The sequence below is a fragment of the Macaca mulatta genome, chromosome 9, assembly GCF_049350105.2.
Source record: "Macaca mulatta isolate MMU2019108-1 chromosome 9, T2T-MMU8v2.0, whole genome shotgun sequence".
Taxonomy (NCBI): Eukaryota; Metazoa; Chordata; class Mammalia; order Primates; family Cercopithecidae; genus Macaca; species Macaca mulatta.
The window spans coordinates 103,822,368-103,843,446 of NC_133414.1; the positions used below are offsets into that span (position 1 = coordinate 103,822,368).

The window sequence follows — 21,079 nt, forward strand, 5'->3', positions numbered from 1 at the left end:
TCTAGCAAAAAAGCATGCTCTTGTGGCCTTCTGGGGAAGGGGACTCTGAGATCCACTCTGGTTTGACTTGTATGTGATTGCAAACCTTTGACTTGCAGCCCCTGAGACCCATGTCCCTGAGTTCCAGAAGTGGTATGTAACACCTATGAAGGCAGAGACTTCGGTAGGAAGGTCTTCATAGGAAAGATACAAGTAAATCAGTCAGTATAATTTTGGGAATCCACAAAACTGATAGATAACACGAAAAGCTTCCAACTTGAGGCAAGGGGGAAATGTTTTCCAGAAGGTAAATTGTTAATAGAGTCCAATGAGCTCTTTCAGATTTATACAAAATCTCTTTTATGTTTTCAGTAATGTCTATGCCTTATAAATACATACATACATATATGTATACATATAGTGACTTTTTTATATTAACAAGTGGAAGTATTATGACATAGGACTAAAAAAGAAAAAACAAGTAAAGTAATTTTACTTCTTTTCTAAATTAGCTGGTTATAATAATTTAGAAGTTGCCGAGTATTTGTTACAACACGGAGCCGATGTGAATGCCCAAGACAAAGGAGGACTTATTCCTTTACATAATGCAGCGTCTTACGGGGTAAGTTCTTCCATGTTACCTTTAAAATTTTGTGGAATTTTAAAGTGAAAGTCAGTATTGCAGCTCAAATGGAATTTAGTTTGATGTTCTCATTTTACAGAGAAGTAAATGGGAGAGCTGAAGAAGTTAAATAACTTCCAGATTTCAGTTCTGAATCTGTTCTAAGCTTGCTGTGTGATATGCGGCGTATTGTTGTTTGTTTTATTATCTGCCTTAACACCTGTCTCTTATTTTCAGTGAGATGTTGGTGATTGTGTTTGTTGGTACCCAGAAAATCCACCGGGGCACCAAAGGGGTAGATGGAATCTGTACAGATTCAGACGCATTGTTCCTGACTTATTATAGTCCCAAATGTTACATTCAGAATTGACCATCTTCAGTGGTATAGTTTGATTAATTGAGGAAGATTGCTGCTTTATAAATTTAGTAGTTATAACATTTGAATAAATTAGAAATTATTAAAGTCATATTAGTCTAGTTTCCTGCTAAATAGAATTCTTAACTCTTTTCTAGATAGTTTCTCAAGTTATCGAAATGTCCACTGTTATTTATAAGTTGTGATGCTGGGGGAAAAGAGTTTTAATTTTCATTTCCAGCAGGGAAAGAGTTTTAATTTTCATTTCCAGAGTAAGTTTGAAAATGTGGAAGTAGGTACATAACTAGTTTCTTCTTAAGAAAGTAAAGTATGACAAAATAATATTTCAGACTCTAATGGGTATTTTCTTTTACAGCATGTAGATGTAGCAGCTCTGCTAATAAAGTATAACGCATGTGTCAATGCCACGGACAAATGGGCTTTCACACCTTTGCACGAAGCAGCCCAAAAGGGACGAACACAGCTTTGTGCTTTGTTGCTAGCCCATGGAGCTGACCCTACTCTTAAAAATCAGGAAGGACAAACACCTTTAGATTTAGTTTCAGTAAGTGATGGGCTTTTTGAAAAATCTCAATGCTTTTCTACTTTTTAAAATTCACTTGATGTTGTTATAAAATGTTTTTGTAGTCAATGTGAATGGCAAAATCTGGTTTTTAGCCTGATTTTAATGTAAGAGTTCTTTAGTATTCAAATATAATAGAATTATAAAGTAATATAATTATTCTTCTGTAGAATAGAATTATCAGTCAGTTACTATATACTGAGTATTTTGGAAAGAGGAAAAAGAAGTACATGATATAACTGCTTACGTTAGTTAGGTAACTAACCAGACCCAGGCCCTCTGAGAATGCTGTTACAGTGCATACAGCGCAAGATGGTACAGAACATGGGTCTTACACACAGCCCCAACTGGGAACATTGCCCCCAAGGTGCAGCCACAAAGCCTGCTGCCAGTAGAATTTCCTTTTCCTCCCACACCGCCTCATCCCAGAGTTCTTGTTTCTCACCCTGCCTTAACCATTCATGAAACGAGCTTATTATCCACTTTCCTGTGGAGGTCCTGTTTTCCTTCCCCTCTCTCTGGAGCATGGAGCAGTTGTAGGAGCTTCCGCTGAACCTTCCACCTCTGCTTTGGGCACTGAAGCAGATGCCTCTCTTGCCTCTACCACTGAGGACATTGACTAGAGCAGTGAAAGGAAAGGAAGAAGGAATTCTTTTTGAGATGAGAAGGAAGGGGAATCTTTTCTGCAGACTGCTTTCTACTGAGAGAGATTCCATTGTTCCACATTACAATAAGAAACTGAGGTAGTTCAGCTGCATTGGGGCTTAAGTAGATTTTTCTCAGCCAGCTAACAACCCAGCCATATTTACAACATTATCTCTTCAGGGAAATATCTTTCTAGCTCCAAACTACCATAAAAGTGAACATTTGGAATTCATTCCACCCATATGTTAGTCGACCAGATATAATTAAGTGACAATGAAGCAAAATGCTCTAGAGAACATACAAGGGCTTTAGAGTCAGACATACTGGGCCTAAAATTCCAGCTCCACCATTTAAGTTGTACAATCTTATGAACTGCCTAACCTCCAAAGCTTAGTTACCTCATCTATAAATAGGGGTAAAATATATCTGGTTAGTAAGAGAATTAAATGGGGTAATTTACTTAAAGTCTTTGGCGTGGTATCAGGTACATAAAAAGCACTCAATAAGTGGTACTGTTATTATAAACAAATGTCATTTACAAACTGTGAGTACAGTGGGAATGCATAGACTGGGGGAGAAGAAAGGTGATTACTGGAATAGGCAGAACAAATGACTATGAAACAAGTGCTGATATACTCCTTGCTGAATATTAGTTGAATGTTATGAAAGAATAGTACATATTACCGATTAAACAAATTAATGTACCTATAAATGTGAGGACTTTTTTCCATTCTAGCAGAATTTTTTTTTTTTTTTTGAGATAGAAGTCTCGCTCTGTCACCCAGAATGTAGTACAGTGGCACAATCTGGGCTCACTGCAACCTCCGCCTCCCAGGTTCAAACAATTCTCCTGCCTCAGCCTCCCAAGTAGCTGGGATTACAGGCATGCGCCACCACACCCAGCGAATAATTTTGTATTTTTAGTAGAGATGGGGTTTCACCACGTTGGCCAGACTGGCCTCAAACTCCTGACCTCAAGTGATCCATCCGCCCACCTCGGCCTCCCAAAGTGCTGGGATTACAGGCATAAGCCACTGCACCCGGCCCCATTCTAGCAGATTTGATTAAAATTATTATCTTTTCTACCCACCTTCTCTCCAAAAAACTTTCAATTTTGAGGAACAAATACATTGCTGAATATTTTCCAGGAAATACAAACAATTCTGTTTTCTAAAGTTCTGTGTAGGTGGAATTACTTCTTTCAGAATAACTACAATATGACTAAAATCTCTTACCTTTTAAGATTGGTATTTCTGTAATCCATTGTGCTTCTCAGTCACAATATCAGAATTAGGGTTTTTTTCATGCTTTGCCATATTTAGGTTGTGTTTTGATAATATGTATTTTGGAAGAGATGTTCTCAGTTATGTCTTATATTTTAATAAGTTTAGCTGGATACAGGTTGAATATCCCTTATCGGAAATGCTTAGAACCAGATGTGTTTTCAGCTTTTGGACTTTTTTTTTCAGATTTTGAAATATTATACTCAAGCATTATACTTACTGTTGAGCATCCCCAATCCCAAAATCTGAAATCCAAAATGCTCCAATGAACATTTCCTTTGAGCTTCATGTCAACATTTAAAAGTTTTCAGATTTGGGATGTTTGACCTGTATTAACCTCTTTGCTTCACTTTTTAAAATGAATAATCCTCCATTGTGAAAATCCTGGCACAAATTGCTGGGTTTTGTCATATTTTGAAATATATTTTATTAGGTATAATAGCATTTTAAAAGTTGCTTATGGCAGATTTTGTCTCTGACACGTACCCTAGGCAGATGATGTCAGCGCTCTTCTGACAGCAGCCATGCCCCCTTCTGCGCTGCCTTCTTGTTACAAGCCTCAAGTGCTCAATGGTGTGAGAAGCCCAGGAGCCACTGCAGATGCTCTCTCTTCAGGTCCATCTAGCCCATCAAGCCTTTCTGCAGCCAGCAGTCTTGACAACTTATCTGGGAGTTTTTCAGAACTGTCTTCAGTAGTTAGTTCAAGTGGAACAGAGGGTGCTTCCGGTTTGGAGAAAAAGGAGGGTGAGACATTCTACAAAAATAACTTTCTAACTGGTATTGTAGCCCCATATTTGACATTTGGGATACTAAAAAGTCATTTTTAACCTTAAATACAAGGTATTAGTATCAAATTAGTTAACATAGCCTTAAAAAGGTTTAGCCTTGTGTTGCTTTCTTCCTTCCAAGTTGAGAGTTGAAGAGTCTTGTGCTACTAACCTACTCTTTATTTATGTATGTATGTATGTATTTATTTTTGAGATGGAGTTTTGCTTTTGTCGCCCAGGCTGGAGTGCAGTGGTACGATCTCGGCTCACTGCGGCCTCTGCCTCAAGGGTTCAAGCAATCTGCCTGCTTCAGCCTCCCGAGTAGCTGAAATTGCAGGCACCCACCACCACCCCCAGCTAATTTTTGTAGTTTTAGTAGAGAGGGATTTCACCATTTTGGCCAGACTGGTCTTGAACTCCTGAACTCAGGTGATCCACCCGCCACGCCTCCCAAAGTACTGGGATTGGAGGCGTGAGCCACCATCCCCAGCCCTTAATCTACTTTTTAGATGTAAACTTTTTCTGTTAAAATTCATCTCACCTTATGCAACAATGTGGAGCTTGTTTTTATAAACTTTTTTGTGAAGTAGCTTACATCCTGAAAGATAGGAAAACTGGTTTTAAAAATACAGATGCAATTAAAAACAAAGTTTAAAATAAAAATGAGAGTACTGAGACTGCCCCATTGATTACCTTATTTCTAATGTTGAAATTTTATAGCTTTCTCTTGTTCAGTATTGTATCTTAAGTGGCTATTAATATTTGTTTTTGAAAAAATAATTATTTTCTTCATATATAGTAACATTACAAGACTTTATTGTTATAGTGATGAATGAAATACATTATTCTGATGTGAAATTCCATTTGTTTTGGATTTTTTTATTTCCCAGTTCCAGGAGTAGATTTTAGCATAACTCAATTCGTAAGGAATCTTGGACTTGAGCACCTAATGGATATATTTGAGAGAGAACAGGTGAGTAGATGAATCATATTGTTTGGATTAGTGGTTTATGGAAACTCAAGGAAAATTTGGAACATACTTGAAATGAGCTGAACCATGTAAGCTATTGGGGGAGAATGATTTTTAAGAAATGACATCAGTCAGCCTTCTAATTTGGCTTGACCTTGGAACTTCCATTTAGTTCACTAGCACACAATTGACTCATGTAGTAATGGTAAAATAGCTTTCTTGAATGGGAAGTTTAGCTTATTCAGTTCTTGAAGTAAGTTATCCTTGAGCACTGTCTATTCAGTTATCTCTTTTAAGCCTAACACTTTTCTAGCTGCTATGGGAAGATATGTGAATATGCCAGCCATATCTGGGCTTTTCTAAGCAGTCTCAGTTTAAAGTACTGTGTCAAAATACATTTACTGATTTTTGTTGTTGTTCAGAAAATAATGTTACTGTAGATTTGCACTCTAAGGGACTTTCAGTGTAGTTATGGAAGTGGAATAAGAACATATGGCCGGGCGCAGTGGCTAATGCCTGTAATCCCAGCACTTTGGGAGGCTGAGGTGGGTGGATCACAAGGTCAGGAGTTCAAGACCAGCCTGGCCAAGATGGTGAAACCCCCGTCTCTACTAACAATACAAAAAAATTAGCCAGGCACGGTGGCAGGTGCCTATAATCCCACCTACTCAGGAGGCTGAGGCAAAGAATTGCTTGAACCCAGGAGGAGGAGGTTGCAGTGGGCCAAGATCACACCACTGTACTCCAGCCTGGGTGACAGAGCGAGACTCTGTCTCAAAAAAAAAAAGAACATATGAAAATTCAAGTTTTACCATAGATTTTAGAAATTTGTAGAAGGGAGCTGGGCACGGTGGTTCATGCCTATAATCCCAGCATTTTGGGAGACTGAGACGGGTGGATCGCCTGAGTTCAGGAGTTTAAGACCAGCCTGGCCAACATAATGAAACCCTGTCCCTACTAAAAATACAAAAAATTAGCCGGGCATGGTGGTAGGCGCCTGTAATCCCAGCTGCTTGGGAGGCTGAGGCAGGAGAATCGCTTGAACCCGGGAGGCAGAGGTTGCAGTGAGCTGAGATTGCACTTTTGCACTCCAGCCTTGGCAACAAGGGTGAAACTCTGTCTCAAAAAACAAATAAAAACAGAAATTTGAAGAAGGAAAAGATTACTGTGACCTAGGCTCATCGGGGAATGCTTCATGGAACGTGTGTAAGTAAAACAGGATTTTTAAGAATGGCTTCAATTTCATGAAGCTATAGTGTATTACTGTATTAAAGATAAAAGGGTTACTTTGAACAGTGATGCACAAGTACCTTTTGGCATAGTCCAGACTCAGAAGGAACCATTGAAAGACATTGTATAAATAGGGTTGGATGTAGAGTGATGGTAGAAAAGTATTATGGAAAAGATAAAATAGAATACTTGAATGTGGTTAATTTGAAAGTGCGTTTTTGTTTCGCATTTTCGTTCTGCTCAGGTTCTTATGCTAAATGGAAATAATATTTTTTGAAATGTTTAAAATAATCTGGAGTAAATGTGTGAATCATATATATTATGAAAACACCAATATATGAATGTCCGCCAAATAAGTAAGCATTCTAAGTAGTTTCCTCCTCTTTTGTAAGATCACTTTGGATGTATTAGTTGAGATGGGGCACAAGGAGCTGAAGGAGATTGGAATCAATGCTTACGGACATAGGCACAAACTAATTAAAGGAGTTGAGAGACTTATCTCCGGACAACAAGGTATTTTATTGTAATAATTGCTGTTGTCAATTTAACAGTTTGCTTAAAGGCAACCCTCAGTGTACTAAGTTATAATTTAAAAATATATGTGAAAGAATCTGTTTAATAGGAAGAATACTAATTTAGGATTCAGGAAACTGGGATCAAGTCTTAGCTGTGCTACTAACTTAAACTTACTGAGCTGCTGCTTGCTGTTAACAATGTGAACCTAAGTAAAACTTCTGGACCATTCAGAAATTTGGGAATTGTTTTAGCTCCTGAAAATAAGGAAGTTAGTTGAGATTATTTTCTAAAGTTGTTCTAGCTCTAAAATTTTATTATTTTAAAGGTCCAAAACTTAGGTATCTCATTTCTTATGGTAATATAATAGATAATAACTAAGTGTTCAGGCTAACCCACAAAGTACTGTACTAAATCTCTTACATAGATAAATTTGTAAGAGCTTGGGATGAAAATACTTGAAAGCAATAATGTTGCAACTGAGGAAATTGAACAAAACAAAGTTGAATAATAATTTTATTTCTCCTTAATGTTGGTGCTTAAGGAAAATGCAAATTGCATTTATTCAGCAGATGTTAACACTTTATACCAGGTCTGTGTATAAAAAGGTGAATTGTTTTAAGTGTCAAAACCACATGTAACTTTATTGTTCAACTGAGGGAGTGATTTATCCTGGGGTCAATAATATTCAATAATTGAACATCCTGGCCGTACACTTGGGGTTAAAGAGAAACCTCCATCAGTAAAAATGAAGGTATTTTCAGGAAAGAATGTATGCTAGCCAGGATGGGGTCCACCGCTGAAGAAATAAGAGCACCTCTAAAAACATAGATGATTCAAGCTAAGGAATACTTTAAACTGATATTTTAGAATAAGCTCAGTTGAAGGTAGATGTATTTTACTGCCTGATAGGAACTAGGATAAGATATTTAAAATGCAATATGGTCTTGGCTGTTTCTAGTATAGAAGACAAATTTTTATAAGATAAAGAGGAGGAAAAATCCATGATTTCCTGAAATATTAGTATACAATATAATTAGCACTAAAAATGAGGAACTAGAACCCTCAGTTGTAGACCATTGTTGTGACTCTACTGGAATAATACTGATCTGGTATGATAAAAAATACGTTGGAGTACCAGGATAACGAGAGTCTTTTAGGAAAGAGGCAGGGTAGAAAAGGAAAACAGGCAGTATTTGTATATTAAACATATCATAGCTATTAGAACTGCACTGAAAAGCTGAAAGGCTCAATGACAGAAATGGATACGTTGCCTCCAAATGGCAGAGGTACTTCCATGCCACCTCTGGTCCTGTAGTCACTCTGATACATCCAGCTCCACTTGGATAAGGAGAAACGTCATGAGACAAAATGCTGTGTCTGATCCAGCATATCAGGGTCACTTTCCTACATAAAATTACCATCTTCCTTATGTTCATTCAAAGCCAAGATTCTTTTTTGTTCCCCCAATCTGATGTTAGTCAACCAACAGGGATTCCATACTTACACCTGATTTGCAAAGTGGAACTGGTAGCTGCCTATGATGATTTTCTAACACTCTTATCATGCTGACTTATCTTAACAGCCTTACCTATTATTCCGTGCATCAAGTCAATAGATGACTAGTACCATACTGATCTTTCAGTATTGATAAACATCTTGTATATGTTGCAGATGCCTCAGTCAAGCATTTGTCACAGTCTTTATTCTATAAAATACTCTCCATATGCTCTTCATAATCCATAAAGATTATTGCAATTCAGCCACTTCTGTAAGTGTTCATTAGCATTGGCATGTTGGTAGTAGTCCTGTTCTTCAGACCATAGCTTAGAATCAGAATAGTGCCCTTCGTCTCCAGAGGCAGAGTTCCATGCACTAACCCAGCAGTAAAGGATTTGGCCCCTACATGGGAAAACAGCAGTGTTGGAGATATTGTTGTAGAGATTAAAGGAGAGAGTTGTGCTACAAATACACCAAAGGAATTAGAAAATTCTGTTTAAAATTCCGTTTAAAAAACTTTTATAAGAGTAAAGATACAAAAATAGATATGATTATCTTGATCATTGACATTTGGAAAACACCATAAATTCATTGCTGAGATAAACAATATATTATGGGACAGAATATACATTCAATAGGTGGTAAACTATGAATTTCTCATTCTGGGGTGATTTAAAATTACCTGAGGCTATGCAGGTTTCTGTCATAATTCTTCCTCATATTTACAAAGAAGAAAGATTAAATGTTGAAAAGACTGCATAGTTAGTAAAGAAAGTAATTTGAAGAAGAAAATGTGTTACAAACTCATTAAGAATAGGAGATAAAGAAGAGAAAGATTTTCTGAAATATTTCCACAAAACCCCTTATAACTTGTCAGGTCAAAAAGTAGTAGTCTAAATGCATTGTGATGTGTGTACTGGTTTTGATCCTAGAACAAAAAAAAGGACATTAATGGGGAAAACTAGTGAAAAAATGACGTCAATAATTTAGTTAATAAGTGTTTGTTTTTTTGTTTTTTTGTTTTTTTTGAGATGGAGTCTTACTCTGTCGCCCAGACTGGAGTGCAGTGGCTGGATCTCAGCTCACTGCAAGCTCTGCCTCCCGGGTTCACACCATTCTCCTGCCTCAGCCTCCTGAGTAGCTGGGACTACAGGTGCCCACCACCACGCCCAGCTAATTTTTTGTATTTTTAATAGAGACGGGGTTTCACCGGGTTAGATAGGATGGTCTCGATCTCCTGACCTTGTGATCCGCCCGCCTCGGCCTCCCAAAGTGCTGGGATTACAGGCGTGAGCCACCACGCCTGGCCTAGTTAATAAGTTTTGACAAATGTGCTATGGTTATATAAAATGGTAACATTAGGGGAAAGTGGGTGAAGGGGACATAGGAACTCTGTACTTTCAGCCTTAGAAAATATCTAAATTATCACAATATAAAACGTTTTTTTAAAATTGATAGTAAGCAGCCGGGTACCGTGGCTCACACCTGTGAATCCCAGCACTTTGGGAGGCTGAGGTGGGCGGATCACCTCAGGTCGAGAGTTCAAGACCAGCCTGACCAACATGGAGAAACTCCGTCTCTACTAAAAATACAAAATTATCCAGTTGTGGTGGCGAATGCCTGTAATCTCAGCTACTCAGGAGGCTAAGGCAAGAAAATCACTTGAACCCAGGAGGCGGAGGTTGTGGTGAGCCAAGATTGCACCAGCCTAGCCTGGGCAATAAGAGCGAAACTCCATCTCAAAAAAAAGTTTAAAAAAAAAAATTGGTAGTAAGCATCAGAAAAATTAGGTAGTTATTTTTGGTTTTGATGTTCATTGTTTATTGGCAATTTATTTTTCTACCTTTAAATTTTGTTTCATAGGTCTTAACCCATATTTAACTTTGAACACCTCTGGTAGTGGAACAATTCTCATAGATCTGTCTCCTGATGATAAAGAGTTTCAGTCTGTGGAGGAAGAGGTATGTTCATATACCTTCAATAGTAGGTTGGCCTTATATATTTGGTTCACTTTGTATGCTCTTGTTTCTTCTTCTTCCTTTAGTTTGCATTATATAATTTTCACCTATAAATGCTGTTTTCAAGCTGATTAATAACTGTCTCTAGAAAATATTACTCATGAATTTATAAGACTCATATTCTTTGTGTTTGTGTTTGCTTTTGTTTTTGTATTTTTAGTAGAGACAGGGTTTCGCTGCGTTGCCCAGGCTGGTCTCAAACTCCTGAACTCAGGCAGTCCACCTGCCTCGGCCTCCCAAAGTGGGGCACCATGCCCAGCCCTCATATTCTTTGAATAACAAAAATATTACAACCTGTTTTGTATTCTCAAAAGTAGAATCAGATGAGTCAAGAACCATGTTCCCCAAATCAGAAAATACACAAATGCTAATGCACATATATTTCAAACCATTTTTCTGACAGATGCAAAGTACAGTTCGAGAGCACAGAGATGGAGGTCATGCAGGTGGAATCTTCAACAGATATAATATTCTCAAGGTAATAAATTAGTGAAAGTAAAGTTTTCTGAGACCATAGTTTTCAAAGCCTGAAGCCATAAGTAACTTTCATAAGAATATAATCTGTCTAGCCTGGTAAGTTCTTGACTTGGCATCAGAGACTATTTTGGGGAAGAAGATACCCTTGGAAGGTTAATATTCTCCAAATCCCTGTGCTATTTTTAATAACTGATAATAATTCAATTCTTGTTGAACATATTCAAGTGTACGGGTTATGCTTTATCTTGGGGTACTGCTAAATACTATAGGTTTAAGACTTTATAATATAAAGTACTGTTAAAGTACTCTACTGTAACAAAGCTGAATTTTTTTTGTGGCAGATACCATCTTTATAGTCATACAATGCTTGTTTTTTTATCCTGATTGACTACAGGTTTCTGAAAGTCCCCAAATATATTACCTTTTTATAAATTTTAATAGTACTCTCTTCATCTTTTCCAAAAAATATATATTTTTAAAATGTTTTGAGTCATTTGGTGACTGTCCTGTCTTACTGATTTCAGTTACTCTTCTTAGGAACTTTTTCAACATTGTGTTTTTCTTGAACTATAGTAATCAAAACTGCACACCATACTTCATGCATAATGAATTTGTATTAACTACATTGATGCAGTATATTCCTAATAATTGTAAAAATAAGACATAAAGTTAGAATGAAAATGTGGCAAATGCCTTTCTAATACACAAATGTTAAACTCTGAACAGTATCAAATCTTTCAGCTGTATTGTATTACTGTTTCATAACATACTATGAGTATAATATTTAATCAGAGAAATACGTGCCTACTACAGGTACATTTCAGTCAAGTCCGCTTTGTCTACAAGCGTTAACAAAATGTGTGGAGTTTTGTTAGGAGTGAGAACAGGAGAGAGATTGTGTGTTTGATTTCTAAAGTAGTTGGATTTGAGAAAGATAACACTGTTTTCTTCCTCTAACAAAGGTATTTTCATGCAGTGTTTAATGAAAATTTTTTCAGTGATGAAACAGGGTTTTGTTGTTGTTGTTCCTTTTTAATGCATAAATGAGATCTATTTGTGACAGTTATGGTCCTTGATTACATCTGTGGTAATATTTTGCGTTATTTGAGCCAAGACTAACACCATCAGCTTCCAGGTGTGCTCTAGGAACCAGCAGGGGGCTGTAGCATCTTTAAGCACAGCTAAGAAACGACGCTAGTATTGTGAATTTTTTTCCTAGAAATACTCCTAATGAGACTAACATCCACCTTAAAATCTTTTGCAGACAAAAATTTTCAGTATTAGAAGGTCGAGGGAGTAATTGTGTGTGTGTTGGGGGCTGGGGGACACTATTTCAAATATTCTTAATTTTAAACAGATTAATATGGCACTCTGAGACAGATACATTGGGGGGAAAAGGATACTTGAAATTTCTAGTACTTAATACAGAAAAAACTCGGCATGTCTGATTTGGAGGTGTTTTTGTAATAGTTTTAAGTTAATGAGACTGGAAGTGTTTTAATAAATTAACAGTATTCCTGAGCTTCACATATGGCCTTTCTTTTCTTTGAATTTTTTTAATCTTCAAAATGTAGCTATACTTCCAACTTTATGGTTGGGACAAAGTATTTTTAGTTGATTAGAATAACACATTTTATATTTCAGAGAAAAGTTTTGCCTACCTTCTAGCTAAATGTATGGCCCATCTTTGGTTTAGATGAGGAAGTCAGTAAGTAATACTTAAAGATTTGGTTTTTCTGGTTTATTTTTTATAGATTCAGAAGGTTTGTAACAAGAAACTATGGGAAAGATATACTCACCGGAGAAAAGAAGTTTCTGAAGAAAACCACAACCATGCCAATGAACGAATGCTATTTCATGGTAAGATTCCTCCCTACCGACTCTACCACTGTTCTCCACATTAGGATAGTTTTTTTTTGTTCAGATATGAAATAATAATAAGCCTGTATATTCTTTATGTCATTCTTTTATAATAAACCTAGTATTTCTGTAACTTTTACATTTATGTTTTCAACTTCTTTTGAATTTGTGTATTTTATAATGGATTGTTTTTAAATAAGATTACCACAACAAAAAATAGAAATGAGAGTGTTGACTATCTTTTCCTTTTTTCTTTTTTTTTTTTTTTTTTTTTTTTGAGACGGAGTCTCGCTCTGTCACCCAGGCTGGAGTGCTGTGGCCGGATCTCAGCTCACTGCAAGCTCCGCCTCCCGGGTTCACGCCATTCTCCTGCCTCAGCCTCCTGAGTAGCTGGGACTACAGGCGCCCGCCACCTCACCCGGCTAGTTTTTTTGTATTTTTTTTTTTTAGTAGAAACAGGGTTTCACCGTGTTAGCCAGGATGGTCTCGATCTCCTGACCTCGTGATCCACCCGTCTCGGCCTCCCAAAGTGCTGGGATTACAGGCTTGAGCCACCGCGCCCCGCCCCTTTTTTCTTTAAATAGTAAATTTTGCTTATGGTCACTCTAAGAAATTTTGTGTTTTACTTTTAACTAGTTGATTGAATTAAAAATAAGACCTGGGAATCACCTCAGAAGAAGATATACATCCTATTTGATTTTGATTCTAAGTATCAAACCCACACAATTTGACAACAGCCATTGTTATTGAACCTGTAGAGGTTTCTAATGACTGTAGAATTGAAACCATAGAATTAAATTGAAAGCACAATTACTTATTCTTCTTGGAATTTTCTACTTTTTTGTATTATAAGCTGGCAGGTGTTGGTTAGTCTTTCAAATTTTAGCAAAGTTAAATATATTAATGTAGTATTTGCAAGGCCTTCAAGTACATTACCCATAGTAGTTCCAGTCTATTTCTTCATTTGTCCTTGATTGCAGAAAAAATTTAGAGACCTGTAAAGTTCTTTAAAACACAGTAAATTTCATAATACCCTGGGAGAAAGGCTATAACAGAATGGATTCATGTGCAGTATCTAAACATGTTGCACTCCTTATTCCAAAACCCTAAATAATTATCATGATAATCTCTTGACACAGAGCATATTTATTATCTGTTAACGTGATGGTTATAATGTGGTTTCTCTAATTTGTAATATAAATAATTTTGGTTTTCCCAAGTTAATTCAAAAAGTGATTCTATTCATCTGTATTTCTGTAAAGTAGAATTCAGTATATTTTCCTGCCTCTCTGTGGACAGAGAACATGATCTTGATAAATGAATTAGCTGTGGTTTCTTGACTTTTTCCATCCGCCACTCTACTCCACTCCCAAGGAAAGAGGAAAGGGAAGTCAATACGCAGGGGGTGAGGGAAAGCACCACATTTGCAGATAGAACCTTGTATCGCAATTGATGAAAGGCAAAAGTGGAAGGATAGAAGAGAAGAGGTATAAGAAAGAGAATAAGAATGTGAAAGTGGGGCCAGGCACGGTGGCTCACGCCTGTAATCCCAGCACTTTGGGAGGCCAAGGTGGGTGGATCACCTGAGGTCAAGAGTTTGAGACCAGCCTGACCAGTATGTTGAAACCCCATCTCTATTAAAAATACAAAAATTAGCCAGGTGTGGTGGTGTGCACCTATAGTCCCAGCTACTCAGGAGGCTGAGACAGGAGAATTGCTTGAACCCAGGAGGCAGAGGTTGCAGTGAGCCAAGATCATGCCACTACACTCCAGCCTAGGCCACAGAGTGAGACTCCATCTCAAAAAAAAAAGAATGTGAAAGTCTACTTGGGCCACTTGATATCTAAAAACAAACCACACAGGCATAGGCATCATTCTAAGACCTAATTGCATTTAGCTTTGCTATCTAAAGTGAATTATGAGGCTCTTGGTGTTGGATTTTTATGGATTTGCAGTCTGGCATTTGGTAACTCTTACATTGATATTTCAAGTAATCTGTTTTTCTAGTTCAATCTGTGTCCTTATTTTAGCACATGAACCAGCACTCTATTAGAAACATTAGTTGATGTTAGCAGTTCTTTATTCTAAAATAGTAAGCTGGCTGACAGTTAACTTGTTACCCTTTTTCGTTTTGGTTTTATTATTGTGGGGCTGTATATTTAAGAATTCAATTTCTAAGAAGCTAGTTTTTTACTTCTAAGATAAATTTTAAATTGTTGTTACCCATCTATATGTGTTTCAGGGTCTCCTTTTGTGAATGCAATTATCCACAAAGGCTTTGATGAAAGGCATGCGTACATAGGTGGCATGTTTGGAGCTGGCATTTATTTTGCTGAAAACTCTTCCAAAAGCAATCAATATGTATATGGAATTGGAGGCGGTACTGGGTGTCCAGTTCACAAAGACAGATCTTGTTACATTTGCCACAGGTAAGAGATCACTTGTTCTCATTTATTTTGGTAATAATCAGATAAGAACTAGTTACATTTTTGAGGGCGAAGCATTATGTTGGACAGCCTTAGAAATGCAAGCTAGGCATGTTTTTTGTTGTTGTTTTTTTATTATACTTTCTAGGGTACATGTGCACAGTGTGCAGGTTTGTTACATATGTATGCATGTGCCATGTTGGTGTGCTGCACCCATTAACTCGTCATTTACATTAGGTATATCTCCTAATGCTATCCCAACCCCCGCTAGGCATGTTTTAGATTGCTTTTGGCCCTCTCACCGATTATAATAATAGCTAATATTTATTAAATGATCCGTATGGGCCAATTACAATTTAAGCACTTGACCTGGTTGACTAATCATTAGAATATCTGGTGCCTTAAAGCATACTGAGTAGAAAGTAACATTAGGCATGAAAGAGGCTTTATTGTAGCCCTTGAGTATTGTAGGACTCTGTGGACTCTTTAAAAATCTAGTATTCAAATGCTAAAATGGCATTATTTGTCAAGTCTAATTATTTGATCGCAGTGCCTGAGCCTCTCTTCCACTGTGATACGATCCTAATCTTCAGTTTGCAATACTACTATAAGAACTTAAAATTAAAACAATGATCCTTTTCGAAAGGAAATAATAATCAAATAACTACTTTGCACTTTTTTTCCACTTTTAATTACCTGTTCTAACTCACTTGTTAAAAATCATTTAAGTAATTTGTCCCTAACTTAAAAAATCCTTATAGGCAAAAAGTTATGCCATTTGAAAAATCCAGTAAGATTAATTCCTGAGATTTATTCAACAGGGCACTACTTAATGAATATATAGAGCAGTAGTTTATCAAGCATTAGCATGCATTAGAATCACCTAGATGGCTTGTTTAAATCACAGATTCTTAGGCTCTACCTTCTCAGTTGCTGATTTAGTAGATCTGGGGTGGGGCTCTAGAATTTGAGTTTCTACCAGGTTCCCAGATGTGACGCTGTATTTCTGACCACTGATCTAGAAAAAACCCTTAGAGCAGTATTTTGCACTTTGGCAGCACATTGGAATCATCCAGGGAACATTAAAAAGCTATTAATGCTTGTGTCCCACCCTCACAGAATCTCATGTAATTAGTCTGGGGCATGATCTGGATATTAGAGTTTTTTAAAGCTTCCCAGCCGATTTCAAAGGACTTCCAAGCTGAAGAATTGCAGTCATGGAGGGAAACAGGTTCTTTCTTTGTGTTTGTTTTGTTCTTACTGTTATCCCTCTAAATTTAGGACTGCATAGGTAGTACACAGTAGGCTCTCCTGTGTAGGATCTCCCGCTCACTTCTATTTTAGATCATAAATTGGAGTGGTTAGGAGGCATGTAATTTCCTAAGATTTTGTAAATTTGAACACTGCTGTTTTTATTTGTCATATATGGTCTGAAGGATAAATAGTTCTAATTATTAGTAATAAGCAACATTCTAACACCTCCCTTTTCTTTGGAAGATAGAACCATCAACTGGTCTACTGACATCTCCTGTTATCTTCTAAAAGGAAACAATAACATTAATACTAAAAGGTTGTTTGAAACTAAGAAAGGCCAATCACATGCCTGAGAGAAGTGGGAGGATAATCTACTGAAACTGGTGGTGAGGGGAGACCTATCTAAGGAAGTACCATTTCAGGGGAAGTCTGAAAATTGAGTGGGTATCAGCCAGTGGAAGAGTGGTAAAATAGATCCCATTCCAGTGATGGAGAAAATTATATGGATGGGGACCATTAATAAAGGAAGTTTGGCCTTTGTGAAGAAAAGAAAACTAATGTGCATGGGGCAGAATGAACATAAAATGAGATTCAAGAAATTGAAGCCATTGTACAGAATTTCTCCCAAGTACAGTGAGCAGCCTCTAAAAGGTTTTAAGCAGAAAAGTGATTTGATCTAATTTTTGTTTGTTTTAATTACTTGGATGGGAAAGGTTTGGACAGGAATTAGAGAAGAAACAGGAAGACTGGTTTAGAAAGCCAATGTGTGATAGTCCAGGTGAAAATTTCAGTGATTTGACTTAATAGTGACAGTAGAATTAAGAGTAAATGGATTTCAAATATATTTTGAAGGTAAAAAATCAACTAGACTTAATTAGATATGTGTCCAACTTTGCAAGCCACTTGATGGAAGACCCTTAAACCTTCTCCTTCCCACTTTGTCATTGACTTGTGTTTTTTGCTGAGACACAAACAAGGTGGTAGAGTCTGCATCTCTATGAGGTTATTACCTTTTTCAGGTTTTATAGTTAAAATAAGGACTAACTAAATTGACAGATTATTTCATTAATAAGAGTAATAGAAGACATTCTTAAAAAGTTCTTTTAGGGGTAAAATGATAAAAACAATTATAAGTATTTATTAAAACTTATGCCGTGTCCACACATTGTCATATTTATGTGTCACGTTTGCCTTCAGGGTGATCTTTTCCTTTTCATTTTATAGGCAGCTGCTCTTTTGCCGGGTAACCTTGGGAAAGTCTTTCCTGCAGTTCAGTGCAATGAAAATGGCACATTCTCCTCCAGGTCATCACTCAGTCACTGGTCGGCCCAGTGTAAATGGCCTAGCATTAGCTGAATATGTTATTTACAGAGGAGAACAGGTAATGCAGTTTTATTTGTTCATCTTCAAAAATGCTAGAGAGGCATACTTTAACTTTTTACTAATCTCTTGACAAGACATACTACCTTAACTGGATTTTTTAAAAATTTTATTTGGAAATAATTCAGATTTGGAAAGTTACAAAAATAGTGAAGAGAATTCCCTTATAACCTTTACCTAGATTTCCTAAATGTTAATATTTTGTTCTCTTTTTTCTCTTTTATCATTCACTCCTTCCTTCCTTGTGTGTGTGTTTGTACATTTTTTTTGTGAACTGTTTGAGAGTAAGTTGCAGGGCATATCCCTTTACCATTAACTATTTCAATTGTAAATTCCTAAAAACAAGACTTTATTCAAATTTTGTCAATTGTTCCGGATTTTTTTTAGCTCTTATGATTGAAATCTTGTATTTAACAGCCTGTCTGTAGCAAAGAAGTATATAATTGTGTTTTGCGCTCAGTGAAAGCCAAAAGTAGTTCTAGAGCAGTGTTGTGAACTGGGGGTAGGTATCGGAATCACCTCAGTTACTAAAATCAGACATGAACTTAGTATTCTTCCTAGACTTGCTGATTGAAAATCTAAAGAACTGTAGTCAGGGTAAAGATGTTTTGAGAAAATGTCCCTAGATGATTCTTATCTACAACACTAATTTAGAACCTCCTCCCTAAGACTAGGAATACTTACAGAAAGTCTATTTATCTTTCAGGAAAATTTGTGTACCATTATTTGAATTTGTCTTTCTCTTCCAGGCTTATCCTGAGTATTTAATTACTTACCAGATTATGAGGCCTGAAGGTATGGTTGATGGATAGTTATTTTAAGAAACTAATTCCACTGAACCTAAAATCATCAAAGCAGCAGTGGCCTCTACCTTTTACTCCTTTGCTGAAAAAAAATCTTGCCCACAGGCCTGTGGCAAAAGGATACAAATGTGAACGAAGTTTAACATTCTGACTTGATAAAGCTTTAATAATGTACAGTGTTTTCTAAATATTTCCTGTTTTTTCAGCACTTTAACAGATGCCATTCCAGGTTAAACTGGGTTTGTCTGTACTAAATTATAAACAGAGTTAACTTGAACCTTTTATATGTTATGCATTGATTCTAACAAACTGTAATGCCCTCAACAGAACTCATTTTACTGATACAATACTGTGTTCTTTAAAACACAGCATTTACACTGAATACAATTTCATTTGTAAAACTGTAAATAAGAGCTTTTGTACTAGCCCAATATTTATTTACATTGCTTTGTAATATAAATCTGTTTTAGAACTGCAGCGGTTTACAAAATTTTTTTCATATGTATTGTTCATCTGTACTTCATCTTACATCGTCATGATTGAGTGATCTTTACATTTGATTCCAGAAGCTATGTTGAGTTGTTACTTGGGAAAGATTGAGTTATCAGATTTAATTTGCTGATGGGAGCCTTTACCTGTCACTAGAAATCTTTCTCATTTAAGAACTTATGAATATGCTGAAGATTTAATTTGTGATATCTTTGTATGTATAAGACACATTCCAAAGAGCTCTAACTATGGCAGGTCCTGATTACTAAATAAGCTTCTTTACTGGCCTCAATTTCTAGCTCTCATGTTGGAAAATTTTCTAAAGTCATTCTGTGAAAATTAGAGCAAAGTGCTCCTGTTTTTTAGAGAAACTGAATCTTGCTGTTGAACAATTACTGTGTTCTTTTCGTGGAACATAAGTAGGATGTTACATTTCCAGGGTGGGAAGGGTAATCCTAAATCATTTCCCAATCTATTCTAATTACCTTAAATCTAAAAGGGGGAAAAAAAAATCACAAACAGGACTGGGTAGTTTTTTATCCTGAGTATTTTTTTTCTGGTTCTTTTTACTTGGTTTTATTGCTGTGTTTGTAGCCAATCTATACATCATGGGTAAACTTAACCCAGCACTATAAAATGTAGTTGTCTCAGTCCCCTCCAGGCCTCCTGAATGGGCAAGTGCAGTGAGACTGGTGCTTCTTGCTCCTGGGTTTTCTCTCCATGATATTATGCCCAACTGGAAATACGCTCTCAGTTTGTGCACCATGTGGTGACCAGGCCTGTGTTCAGTTTGGCAGCTATAGAAGGAAATGCTGTCCCATAAAATGCCATTCCTATTTTCTAATATAAAACTGTTTTCCAGGAAGCAAGCTTAAGCATCTTGTTACAGAGACATACATCCGTTACGGCTTGGCAATCTCTTTTACTTGTTGACTCTAGCTCCCTTCAAAGTCGAGGAAAGATCTTTACTCACTTAATGAGGATATTCCCCATCACTCTCTGTACCAGTTCACCTTTATTTTACATTTTATTCAGTCTGTAAATTAACTGGCCCTTTGCAGTAACTTGTACATAAAGTGCTAGAAAATCATGTTCCTTGTCCTGAATAAGAGTTGATCAGAGTAAATGCATTTCTGGAGTTGTTTCTGTGATGTAAATTATGATCGTTATTTAAGAAGTCAAATCCTGGCCTTGAAGTGCTTTTTATACAGCTCTCTAATAATTATAAATATCCTAAAGTCATTTCTTGGAACACAAGCGGAGTATGCCAAATTTTATATGAATTTTTCAGATTATCTAAGCTTCCAGGTTTTATAATTAGAAGATAATGAGAGAATTAATGGGGTTTATATTTACATTATCTCTCAACTATGTAGCCCATATTACTCACCCTATGAGTGAATCTGAAATTGCTTTTCATGTGAAATCATTGTGGTCTGTGAGTTTACAATATTGCAAACTGTGCTATTTCATCTAATCAATTGCTTAATGAGTGTGTTTTTCCATGAATGAATATACCGTGGTTCATATGTTAGCATGGCAGTATTTTCAGATAGCTTTTGTTTGTTGGGAAGTTGGGGTTTTGGGGGGAGGGGGTGTATTAGTACGTTGCATGAAATAGCTTACTTTATGATGATGGAATTGCTTTTTCTTTTGTGATTTTTTTTTTTGAAGTGAAATTTAACTTTTTGTGCAAGTAGTACTATTATACCCATCTTCAGTGTCATACTTGTATTGTATCACATTCCATACCCTCATTTAATTCTTAATAAAACTGTTCACTTGTTTTTCTGGGTAGCATGGTAATTACTGGAATAGTATAAATGTGTTGAATGGTCTTTGAGAAAATGAATTAAGATTACAATAAACCACAATTGCAGGAAAACAATGTAGTTCTGAGTCTAATAGTGATAAATAATGCAGTT

General features: G+C 36.5%; 1 protein-coding gene across 4 annotated transcripts in view; it reads left to right on the forward strand.

Annotated features, from left to right (window-relative positions):
* TNKS2 (tankyrase 2) overlaps positions 1–21,079 on the forward strand; it is a 66,700-nt gene extending 45,621 nt beyond the window's left edge. The window contains exons 17-27 of one of the 4 annotated variants that reach the window (XM_077945011.1): positions 492–601; positions 1,333–1,521; positions 3,959–4,211; positions 5,125–5,207; positions 6,827–6,947; positions 10,311–10,408; positions 10,869–10,943; positions 12,697–12,802; positions 15,045–15,231; positions 17,707–17,863; positions 18,612–21,039. In XM_077945011.1, coding sequence (XP_077801137.1) covers positions 492–601; positions 1,333–1,521; positions 3,959–4,211; positions 5,125–5,207; positions 6,827–6,947; positions 10,311–10,408; positions 10,869–10,943; positions 12,697–12,802; positions 15,045–15,231; positions 17,707–17,863; positions 18,612–18,674 — 1,442 coding nt within the window. In that variant the 3' untranslated portion in view covers positions 18,675–21,039. 4 annotated transcript variants of the gene reach the window in all.